Raw genomic sequence first — 12,500 nt, 5'->3', positions numbered from 1 at the left:
TATCAAATATTGGCATATAAATGCTCTTCATAGGAGAAACGTTGTATTGGAATGGTATTATGCCAAGCCTGGTCCTAAAAAGAATGATGACTCTGTTACTTGCCAATTCAGAATTCATCAATATATGTATTTAATTTTATTTAAAAATTTATCTAATGTTTGTGATTTTTATCGCACAAAAGTATTTATGACGTTAACTATCTTAGAAAAATGCTTCTATAAAGATAATTGTCGCTGTCTCTAACACAAACTATAATTCATTGAAATCCATCGATTTATTTCCACACATAACGAAAATATTAAAAGTTGGTTATTTAACATGGAAATTTAGGAAAAATGTGTGACAACTCAAATATTAATGCACGAAAATTTAAGAAAGAAGACATACTTCCATAGGTGATGCCTTGATTACGGCGATACCAGGGACAGCAACTACAGCAGAAGCAAGATATGCAGCATGCTAATAGAAAAACAATTACAATCCCTGCAATTGCTAAAGGAAGAATCAAACTAACTCTGTAAAACAATAATATATCCTCATTAAAAAAATATCATGTATTATCTTTTATTAAGTAAATTGTTATCCTAAGTAATTCTATTATTTACCATGTTATTTTACATTTACAAATGTAAAAGATTGTGCGTCATATAGAATTAACGTATTACATATTATTTACTTAAACTATACAATATATATACTTATGCTACTAATAAATATACTTAAACTATACAAACGATTATGATGTTTTACCCAGTTGTCTGTACAAATTCCAATAAAGGACAGCAATAAGATCTTTTATTCTCCACATCGACGCAGCAATAATTGTTTTCCTTGGATTCAAATATTCTTGGGCATGTAGTAGCCCAGTGGTCGAAAATATTCCTTTCCATAATTTCAAAGTTACAATCTAAAAATCCTAAAATGAGTAAACGAAAATATTTCATAATAAGCATTGAAAATTTTTTAAGTACTAACTGTTAAAAAAATTAAGAATTAAATTACTAACGAAATTAATAACGTTATTCTCCAACATACATATATACATATATACATATATATGTGTGTGTGTGTGTGTGTGTGTGTGTGTGTGTGTGTGTGTGTGTGTATTTCTCTTTGAATTTCAATACTATCTTAATCTTATCTTAATAATAATAAATGATTATTTCCTATTTACAAACTATAGGAGTATTTGGTTTCAAGAACTAGTCAAAGAATTTCTGAATTCGCTAGCGTATCAGCTAGGAAACGTACGTTGCAATTTATAGTTTATTTGCATATAAATTATTTGTACATAAATACTAAACTATGTGAGGGAGATCTACGTAGGGAGATGATCTTATCGTATTGTATCTTTAGAAAAGGAGCTTGTCAAGTTTCGTTCGTCGATGACTCAAGAAGTTATTGCTTTGTCTTTGTGTTGAATCTATTTTTACTGCTTCGTAAATTTCAAATCTTTTTCAACAATTTCTTCTTTGTTCATTACTTTTCTAAATTTTTAAAATCATTTTTTTTCTTTGACAACAAATTTTTTTATCTCGTATCGAATGGTACGAAGCGAAAAATGGTTAATAAAATAATTTAAATTGTGAAATATAGGGTGTCCTAAGATAATCGCCAAATATTTCATGGGCAGGTAGAGCGGATTAAACTGAGTCGAAAAGTCCTTTATCATTTTGCAATTTTCGCAATAGTTAGCAACAAGATATTAATTACTAAAAATGATATTAATTACGAAAATTGGTCTTCAATAATTTTTTACTCAAATACTATCAACTTTACAGGAAAACTGGAAGAGACAAAAATTATTTATTTTTTTCTTATAGAATTCTAAGAATTTTTTCAGAATTTTTTAATACCGTTTTTTCTTATGTTGGTACAAATAAGAAAATGCAATACTAAACAGTTGATAAAAAATTCTGAAAAAATTTTTTTCCGTTCAAATATTTTTAATAAAAAAGACTGGAATAAAGTTCGTGATAGCACATTATGATTATTGAATTCCGCCTATATTAAACGTAATCGATCGCTGTGCGTGCACACACTTATACGCACGCGAAAAATATGCAAGCGTAAAAAAGAATCAAAGAAATGTCTGCAAATCATAACTAACACGCATTACTCTTAATCAATTGCTGCTAATATTGTCAATTATAAACTATAATTTAGCACTTATTACAAGAGAGGAATAGATCGATATATAAGAATATATAATCTCGATATTACCAAAATACATAATACACACACAATGTTCTCGATGATAACAAACAGATTATAAACAGTCAAATGTCAGACAATAGATTGATTTTCAAGAAATAGAGATCGATAATTGGCAAAATTAAACTACAACAATTAAAAAGCGCGTCTTATTGACAGGAGTCTGTGGTAGAAAACTTTTGTCGTCTATATAAATAAATTTTTCGTTTATCTTATCTCACTTCCTTGGAATCCGCCTAAAGAGCGATTATTTCTATTTATAATACATCATGGCATTCATAATATTACATATATAGTGATATTTTTTTGAAGCATAAAGGAAAATTACAACAGATTAAAAAGATATATAAATGAAAATTAAAAATGAAATATAGTGTAATGTTCATATAAATAAAAAATTAAAATTAAGAAACTTTTGAAACTTGGTGGAATGTGTTTTTCGTGCTAATGAATAACTAACAAAAAACTGTGTTTTGTTTATCCACATAGAGATCCTAACAAATTTAATTCCAAGCTAATAAGTCGATATTTGAAAATTTTATCAATTTCTTTTTCGTCTTAATACATACAGCGATAGCTACATAGTCTTGCTAAGCGCATTTGCGAGAGATTCGATTTCACGAGATTCGCAGAAATGAATACAATACATAACTTATCTCAAATTAATATATATACATTAAGGATACTTTATGTTTTATATACTATTTAATGTACTGAAATTAGCGAATAATATTAAATATATAAAAACACAATTTGTCTAATTTAACAGATTATAAAATTATGCCTAAAAAACAAAGTGCTATAAATTTAGTATGAATTTTTCTCTTTCTAACGTCCGAGCATATCGGATTTCAGTCACATTTCAATTAATTTAATCGATAATTAATTTACTAAATAATGTATCTGTATTATTTTATTATCATGGATAAAATTATATTATTTTTAATCAGTTTAATAGAGAAAAGATCAAGAATAACGATGTTTACATGGCTTTAAATATTTTGCGAAGCATTTTGCCGACTAAGCAGTTTGATCAAAGTTCTCCTTATGATTTTCTTGATTCTAGCGGTCAAGAAAAAAACGTCAAATTTTCGCCCACATGGTAAAAAACAAACTTTTTAAGCTTCAGCTTCAACGAAAAACTTATCACTCCATTACGAAATAATTTGAGCTCCATCAAGAAACTATGTAAAAAAATCATGTTATCGTGTTTTTTAATACGTTTGAAAAACAAGATAAAAAGTAACTATCGATTGTTCAAGTACGTAATGATACGAAAACGTAATGCACAATCAAAAGGATGGGTCTTCGATCATACGAAGAGTACCATTAATCATTCCCTCATAAACGTACGCCCTATATATGATAAGTGCCTAAACGCTTGGATTGATGCCTTAACGATCTTATATGTGTACATACATGAATACATGTTCCCCCAATAAAATCGTATTTGACTACTTTGCTAAACGACCTCATTTTCTTACCACCATAAACGTATCCCGTGTGAAGACAAATCAGCAACAATGCTACCTCGAGACGTGACATTTTGATGCTGTTCCTCTCAATGGATGGACTTCACTATTGTAGACTATTTGTAAACTGCTCGGTGGTTGAGCAATGTGCTCGGCTGTGACGACAGTACGAGTCTAGTGACGAATCTCAGGCAACTACCTGCTAACCGCGACAATCCACAGTGGTCGCAGTATTCTGGTTCTATTGTATGACCGTGAGTCATATCAACAACTGAGAAGCGGTTTTATAGTCCGAGGCTCGGAGACCAAAAAGAGGGGTGCGAATGCGACGCATTGGTTAGATTCTAATAAAAAAAAAAGATCGAGAAAAGAATCTGATTGATAGAATCAAAAGTAACGTTAATCATAAGCAATATTCGATTGGTTGAGTGGCTGCTTTATTTCCCGAACAAATTTTTAAAACTATATTATTCCTTTTAAATAATGTTTTTAGATACTTAAAAAGTTGCATTACAGATTGTGAGTGAGAAATATAATTACGAAGATTAAATGAGAATAAAAAATATTAATTATATATACATAAGCATTTTATAAATGATTCTAGGGAAGTTTTGGATGGTTGAATATCCCACAGAATTGTCGCCTAGTTATATCGCTAGTGTCACAAATGGCGCCAAAAATGAAAATAGAATCAAACTTGTAAATATGAAATAGGTATCGTTGTTACTGTTTAAGAAATTAAATTTTAAATCAATAACAATAAAATCGTCATAATAATTTATTATAAAATACTTTCAATACATAAAAAATGTCCGTTGTAAAATGTCACTTTTTGTTCACATTTTATATTTGACTACAGAGCAATCATCACCATTAAAAAATATGTGCATTCCTAAAGATGACAAAATAAAATGCCCAAAAACGTAGTACATAATAATTAATGTAATATAATAAAAACAAATATAAACCCATATGTAAATAAAACATAGAGAAATAATCTCGATGATAAATGTAAAAAAATAATATAAATTGTAAAATATAATTAACTGAATCAATGTGCCGAATCTTCATTAATGAGATCGCTGATGATGTGTCCCATGTCCACGTCATCCTTTAATACAAACGTATGTTGAAAACCACGCTGACATAATTGAGCATTCAGACCAGGATGTTTTGATATTATAGCTTTATAATATTTCACCGGAGCCCAACCGTCTTTGGCACCGTAATACAACCAGAGTTTATCAGCATGTTTTGATATAGTTTCATGATCAGCTTCTTTGACATATTTAATCTCTTCCTTGGCAAGATTAATTATCCTACTCAAAACTCTTGGATCCAGCATTTCTCGAACTGCCCTAACGGATCTATCTGGGATGCCAAAAAACAAACCGAAAGTACGTATCATAAATGTTTGTAGAGTTACTGGAAACATCGTTGTAAAGATCCAAGACAGGAAAATCAAAATTGGTGCCATATGTGATACCTGAGAATATAAATATAATTACTTCTAGAAATATAATTATTAGAATAAAAAACAATTGTATGTTGTGTCCAGCAATTATAACTCAGTAAACATCAACTAACAGTAACATATGTAACATCAAACTCCAGGTTACAATTTCACACTCAATGTAATTAGTATGTAACTAGTATGTAATAATACATGCATTATAACACATGTATTACATGTTTATTGTTGAGCGTGAATTAATTATCATGACATGATATTAAAGATGTCATAACATCAATGTGCTGGAGTATTATTGTTAAATGATCTCTCTCTCTCTTTCTCTCTCTCTCTCTCTCTCGCTCCTCTCTGAGTAATATTTCATAGACAAATATAATGATAAACATGTAAAGACGTACAAAAGTCTTAAAGAATATTCCATTAGGAGTGTCTGCCATGTACTCTATCGTAGGGAACAACAGATAGCACTTCCGTATTCTTTTATCAATGTCATTGTCCTTCAGCAACTTGAGTACACACCAGGCACCTATAGAATGTCCAATGAGATGTAAATGCGCATTCTCCGGAATGTATCTTTTTATGAATTCAGCCTGCAACCATAAAATTATAGCTTTATTATAAGAGGTCAGGAGATCAACAGAAAGTGCTTGAGGGCTAGAATATCCACCTTGTGTTGAACTTGCGCTGTCAGACCATAGCACTCTGCCCACTTCTGATCGCTAGGCATAGCGATATCCAGGTTCTCTGGTGGTTGAACATGCCCAGCATGTCCGACAACCCATACAGGTATGTCCGATGACGTTAATCTCGACTTGAGTGTTTTGATAAAGCCCTCGTAAAATCGCGGAATACCTGGGTTCCCGGTAATTACGAGGACTATATTCTTACTGGAATGTGGTAACGGATCTTCCTCTATCCAACGGCCTTCTGATATCACCTCGGTCTGAACCTGATTACAATTAATCATAGCTCGACGCATATTTTATCTCGAGTTGCACAACACCGTAGTATTCGTGTTCGTATAATTTAATGAATTTTATAAATGTTATTTTGTATGTATTATTCGAATATTGCTTATGTAATGCAAAAATCGACTAAGAAAAGATCAGTTATGATTGTACGAATCACAATTTACATAACGGTATATAACTACACATTGACGATAATTGAACTAAAGTGGAATGAGACAGTTATTCTCGTGAGCCGAAATAGCTCAGTTGGGAGAGCGTTAGACTGAAGATCTAAATGTCCCCGGTTCAATCCCGGGTTTCGGCAAAATTTTTTTTTTATTTTATGTAATTAATCAATTGACGAATTATTAAATAAAACTGATAATTCTTATTGTTTAATTTTCTTTTTTTTTTAATTTATAAAGCTTTAAAAATATGCTGTGTCTCTGTAATTGTTACAAGTGAATACGAACATGATTTTGTTGCAATATATTTCGAAATCATGTATTTTATCAATAATTCGCTATAATTTGAATATTTAATTTGTTGTTCGAATTTGAGAGATATATTTTTTTAATGTTTAACATTCTTTTTAAACATGTTTTCTTACATCGATAATTATTTTCCAGGAAATTTTCGAATAAAGCAACAGAGGACTCTGCCAGTAACGTTTTTAAAATTGCACTGCGAATCAATTTTTAAATTTTCTTTGACAAGTAACAGTTTTCATATTAAATTAGAATACTAAAAAATATTGATTGATATCATCGATTTAATGAATTAATATACAGAAATATCTAAATTCTGAATATTTAAATTCAAATATCTTAATTCGTGAAGAATTACATGCAATCCGAGAAATAATAAAACATCAAGATATCTTGATATTTTGAAACATAAGGATTTCAAAAATTTGTGAAATAGTATAAAAATGTTCAATAATCCACTCAAAATTCTTGACAAATAAATATATTTTAACATTTAAAAACTTTATAATTATTATTATATCTTCCTTAGATATTACGTATTGAAAATATGGAATATAGATCTTTCGAATATAGATCTCTAAATGTTATCAGAAGATCGAGGCATCATAGAAGATATCTAAAAACATAATCAAGAATGTTTCGCGTTTATCAGATATTTGCACTATAAGCGTTACTGATCGCTCTCCAGATTCGATGCTGGTATCGTGATTGGCGTCACGCATCTTTCGTGTGATATCCGGTTTTACCGGAAAATGAGGAATAGAACAAGAGAATAGCCGGTGTCGTGACGCGGTTAGCCGCCACGATCGCGTCTCGAAGCCGTGCTTTCCATCGGAAAAGTATGGCGGCGGTAATTCGAACGCGCGTCATACAGTCCCGCGAGTGGAGGCGCACGCGTCATGGCGTTTGATCGCGCGCTCGCGGGGCGGGGCAATCGGTACGATTGTGTGTATGCGGACGTGAATGCAAAAAGCACACAGGTTAGCCTCGGATCGGGGCGTAGAACGTGAAACAGGGTGGGGGGCGGTGGGGAAGGTACGGGGGAGGGGGAGTCGCTGACGGGTGGGCCGCCCCGTTCGCGGGAAGGCGCCATGCTGACGCGCACGCAACATCCTCGTAATCGGATGATCGTTCTTCCGCGTCGTTCTTTACGCGTGGTAGATTCGAGAGCCTTCCAGAGTCTTATTGCGACAACGGACGGTGTAGGCTTGACCGTTGCCAAACTGTTGTCTCGCTAGAAACAAGCATTGATGAATGAAAAAGATCGTAGAATCAGATCCATGTCAGGTCAGGTTAGATTAGATTAGGTTGGACTTACTGCCGCCCGGATATAAACTTGTGAAATGATTGCCGTCGATTGTTTCATTCTTATTAATATATTTGTGAATGAATATTCGAAGGAATGTTAAATGCTACCTTCCTTGTATCGTGCAAGATAGTAAATTCTTGCATGATAACAGCTAATAGATAACAGTAAATAGAAAGCCGTGATATAAAAATATATAATTGAAGTTTTGACAGTATGCCCGCGCGTTTTCTATAAAAAATTTTATATTATAGAACAAGGAGATTTCTTGTACAGAGTACATAACCTATATGTATATACAATAAGACTAAGTATAATCATCAACAAATTATTAAACTTTTTCTTTAAATTACTAATAGTAATATTTTTAATTTTCAGATATTTTTTATAAATTTGCAATTATTTCAATAATTTAATGGATAATTTAATTATAATAGTATTTTCCGATTTAGATTTATTTATTAAATTATCAACTTTGGCACTGTCCATATAACACAAATATACCAAGAGACGAAAAACATCTTGAGAATGTCCCAACGTTTTGAAAACTTTATTTCAGGAACGTCTCTGAGATAAAGTGTATGGATGATTGCTTAAGACAGAAATGTTGAAAACAGGCATGCAATGTATTTTAAGATACAAATAAAGTTTAACTACATTTTATTCTGGTGGATTAATTAAAATTAAAAAATTAATACTTTGATTCCTAACACAAAATTGCAAAATTCACATTCTCTATCTGTTGTTCTCTCTCTATTGTTGCATTACAATAACAGCAGTATCCTAATAAGAAATGGAGTATGAAATTTGTCAAGTTAGCGCATATGGCAATTTAATAAAGTATGCTTGCACAAGCTTTTATAAGTGCATCTACAGGGTGTCCGTTAAGTTTTAATAAAGCGCTTGTATGTAGATAGAACGAATTGATTGTGAGTCGAAAAGTACTTTACCATTTTGCAATTTTCGCAATAGTTAACAAGATATTAATTACTAAAAATCGCTCTGAATATTATTTTTCAATAATTTTTTACTCAAATACTATCAACTTTACAGAAAAACAGCAAGAGACAAAAATTGTTTGTTTTCTTCTCATAAAATTCTGAGAATTTTTTCAGAATATTTAGTACCATATTTTATCATACTGCCAATAAAAAATGCAATACTAAAAAGTTAATAAAAAATTCTAAAAAAATTCTTAAAGTTCTAAGAGAAGAAAATAAATAATTTTTGTCTCTTGCAATTTCTTTGTAAAGTTAATAGTATTTGAATAAAAAATTATTGAAGATCAATATTCGGCAATTTTTAGTAATGAATATCTTGTTAACTATTGCGAAAATTGCAAAATGGTAAAGAACTTTTCGACTCAATTTGGTCCGCTTTATCTACACACGGGCGCTTTGTCAAAACTTACTGAACACCTTATAGATGTAGATGAAAAATATGAAAAACGAGGCTGATATTATATTTCGTACGACAAATTTTTCAAGTCTATTGAGTGGAGGATAGAGATCTGAGAATTTTTTTGTCCTGTAGCCAATTAAGATGCAGCGAATGTAATATCAGCTTAAAAGATGTAACAAAAACTCAATCGATAAATATATAATCAAATATAAAATATGAATGTAAGATCATGATTAGTGACAATATGAATTATTTTGAATATATGTTACAATCGTTATAGATTCAAAAGAGTTTCTCTCTGTAATAAGATCGTAACTTCTTTTAGTGACGTAATTCATATAAATTGGAGGAAGGAGAGACTAGCATCCAGTTGGTTAAGTAATTTCGTAATTTCATCATTAATAATTCCCGGTATTATTATAGATATGAATTATCTATTAATTGTAAAATAAGAAAATCGCAATTATTTCCCAATCGATCGTGGAAGTTAAAGTTTCAACAAAAACATTGCAATTATCAGTAGATTCGCTGACTGTCCCGTCTCATTATCGGCGAGAAATTTTCGTACAATTAATTACGCCAATGAAATTTCAATCTGACATCGCCGTAGGTCGTAAGACAGCAGTCGAATCTGCGGAAAGAGGTGGCGCCGACCTTCGGGGAGGGAGGCGTCCTCGTCGAGGATGGGCGTTGCTTCGCAGACGAGGCGGTACACTTTCGCCCCGTTCTGAGCGAACTACGGCGGGGCCACAGCCGTCCAAACCCATGATCTGCAGTCACAATTCGGTCGTTCAGCAGTGTGGACGTTACACCGCTTTGTGTCGCGTGTAAATTTCGATTACCGGAAATGTGATTCGGCACCTCCGGTCGAACATTCAAGTCAGTCTTATCCCGTTTATGTGGGTGCTCGATGGTCGCACTGTTCTACGGTGCTGGATCAACCATTTGAGATCAACCGAGGCGCTTGGACTGCGCTATTAAGGATATTTTATTGTTCAATTATTTCGGAGCTAGATAAAACTGTTATTACGAAGTAGTATCCCTGGTGTTACTTCCACAGAACGTTTTTCTCGAAAGATCCGCTCGGCGAAGCGCAACTTTAAGCTACGCCCGGCCGGTGCGGCGCCTGTATTAAAGAGAGATATGCCCGAAGCAGCGACGGCGATCGACTGACAGCCGCTCCGTGGAATTGGAATCGTTTGGAGCAGCCTAGCGATTAATGCTGAAGTGATATCGTAATATTATCGTCTGGTGACAAGATGTCAAGTCGCCAGAGTGTATCCATGTAGATCGTGACGCGAAAGGCGAACTTTGAGGAGGCGAGCTGGTGCGAAATGTAGCTTGCGAAAAGTTTTCCGTGCTTCCTCGAAGGGAAGACGGGCGGATCGGTTTGTTGATTCTCTGAGAATCAACTCATGTATGTTGCTCTCTCGTGTTCACATTCGTTCGTCGAGTGGTGAAGGCCCGGAGTGATATCCCGAGGTTCGCGAAGTTTCTACCGCCGTTAGAACAGAAACGTCGGGAAATAAAAACGTGCCCGACGCTTCCGTGATGTGCCTGTGAATTGGATACTTGGAAAAAGGACCCCTTTTCCCATCGCATCAGGATGAAACGCTGCCTGCCGGACGCGTTCGACTAATCGTCACAGTGGAGTTCTGCTTAATCGCAGGTAATTTCCGACGGCAACGCGCGCCTGAGTTTCTGCGTGACGAATGCTAACTGAATTCTAGCCTGAGCTTGGGATAGACCTTTTATTTACGGTTTTTCAAAATATCCCATACATATGTCGTTCACACAGAACTTACAAACTGTATAGAACGTACACTGTTCTAATTAAGTTGGTCGTCACCGAACAATGGCTTGCACTGAACGCGATAACTGCGCGGTTTTCATCAGCCTTCATTTCTAGACTTTTCTAGAATATTCCTTATGAGAGCGGTTATTATTACGAACTTTCAAAGGAAATAGCTTGGGAAATTGTTGAGAGAATTGTTACGTACGAGGAAAAATTTGCGGTTGGAACTATTTTACTAGATCTGATACGTAATTATTCGTTTCGTCACGATTATCTTCATTTTCGGATTTCTCTTGCATAGTTAGAAAGATGAAAAAGATTATACGCCTCTTAGCATACGAAGACAACTGTAAATGTACTTTCTCCGTCGTCGACAACGATCGATAGCAACTGCTTCACACTTAGTAGACACTGCTCCGCTTATTAGCTCCCTTATCTTGAAAGTGGCGTAAATGTAAACATTAGAAATTTCATTATTTATTTATAAAACAATCCGATTTTTTAGAAATTCCTAATATTTTCAAATTGTGTCGTGTCAAAAAATAAATTTACAAAGACTAATCGCTGCTCGTCTTCGAACTCGACTTGTGGTAAATGTAATTTTACATCTGCTTGGTGATGTCAACAATTCGTGGCTCGTTGAAGTTCCGGCTGGCCTGCAAGTATCAACAAAACGAGCTCCGTCTAACAGCTGCGCGAAACAATTTATTTAGACCCGGCCTAGCGTGATGTCGCAAAGAAGCGAGTCGGCCAAGAGTTTCTCAGTCGTTCCTCTCTTAGATTTTACAATGGACCGAATGTTTCAAGTATATAACGACAAGGTACAGATTTCTAGTTTATTCTAGATTTTTTTTAGCTTAGTCTAGATTTCTAGCATATTCTGAATTTTATAATGTGTTTCTTTCAAGAATGATCTGAATCTTGAGCTGTTAGAAAATAACTCTGCGGGAAAGGACAAGGAAATCTGGAATTTTTACTATAGATATTTTAAACAACGTTCATGGAACAATGGAGTAAGGTGGCGCGTAAGAATAGTAAAGGACAAGGTTAAACTTCTTTGAAAGAGAAAAAGAGAGATGAATAGGAGAGATAGATTTATCCTATGCGGGAGTCTAAGTTTCTCGAGAACGGTCAAAGAGCACACGCAGTATAATAATGCAACTCGCAACTGTAGAAGATTTTCAGAAGTGAAGATCGAGAAATTTTACGCACGCAAAACAATGCGTAAGTTCTCAAAGCTCGATAAAACAATCTAAACTACGAAGATGAGTGGATTACGTAAGTAGGAAGCAAGTCAATATTTGAATGAAATTGGTGATGCGTTAGCAATTATATATATATATATATATATATATATATATATATAATATATATATATGTATATATACTATNTACGATACGA

The 12,500-nt window shown here is 33.4% G+C and overlaps 2 protein-coding genes and 1 non-coding gene across 3 annotated transcripts in view; 1 reads left to right on the top strand and 2 right to left on the bottom strand.

The window, feature by feature from the left end:
• The window catches only part of LOC105620342 (protein shisa-5-like), a 6,256-nt gene extending 2,496 nt beyond the window's left edge, over positions 1-3,760 (bottom strand). Inside the window, exons 1-3 of the mRNA XM_012201844.1 lie at positions 3,703-3,760; positions 752-917; positions 389-516 (exon numbers count right to left, since the gene is read on the bottom strand). Coding sequence (XP_012057234.1) covers positions 389-516; positions 752-917; positions 3,703-3,760 — 352 coding nt within the window. The remainder of the gene's footprint in view (positions 1-388; positions 517-751; positions 918-3,702) is intronic.
• A 692-nt stretch (positions 3,761-4,452) lies between these two features.
• Positions 4,453-6,137, bottom strand: LOC105620204 (UPF0554 protein C2orf43 homolog). Its single transcript, XM_012201709.1, has 3 exons — positions 5,826-6,137; positions 5,557-5,748; positions 4,453-5,173 (listed from the first exon to the last, which is right to left on the bottom strand). Exons 1-3 carry the CDS (start codon positions 6,135-6,137, stop codon positions 4,739-4,741), a joined length of 939 nt encoding a protein of 312 aa, XP_012057099.1. The 3' UTR covers positions 4,453-4,738.
• A 223-nt stretch (positions 6,138-6,360) lies between these two features.
• Trnaf-gaa lies at positions 6,361-6,433 on the top strand. The gene has a single exon. It is a non-coding gene; the product is annotated as a tRNA-Phe (tRNA).
• The last annotated feature ends 6,067 nt before the right edge of the window (positions 6,434-12,500 follow it).

This window comes from Atta cephalotes (assembly GCF_000143395.1).
Source record: "Atta cephalotes unplaced genomic scaffold scaffold00025, whole genome shotgun sequence".
Lineage (NCBI taxonomy): Eukaryota > Metazoa > Arthropoda > Insecta > Hymenoptera > Formicidae > Atta > Atta cephalotes.
This window is presented reverse-complemented; position numbering and strand designations above follow the sequence as displayed.

Coding starts and splice junctions, on each gene's coding strand:
- LOC105620204 (XM_012201709.1), bottom strand. CDS start 6,137: ATGCGTCGAGCTATGATTAATTGTAATCAGGTTCAGACCGAGGTGATA. Junction 5,749..5,825: donor CAGCGCAAGTTCAACACAAG/GTGGATATTCTA, acceptor TTATGGTTGCAG/GCTGAATTCATAAAAAGATA. Junction 5,174..5,556: donor GAATATTCTTTAAGACTTTT/GTACGTCTTTAC, acceptor TTATATTCTCAG/GTATCACATATGGCACCAAT.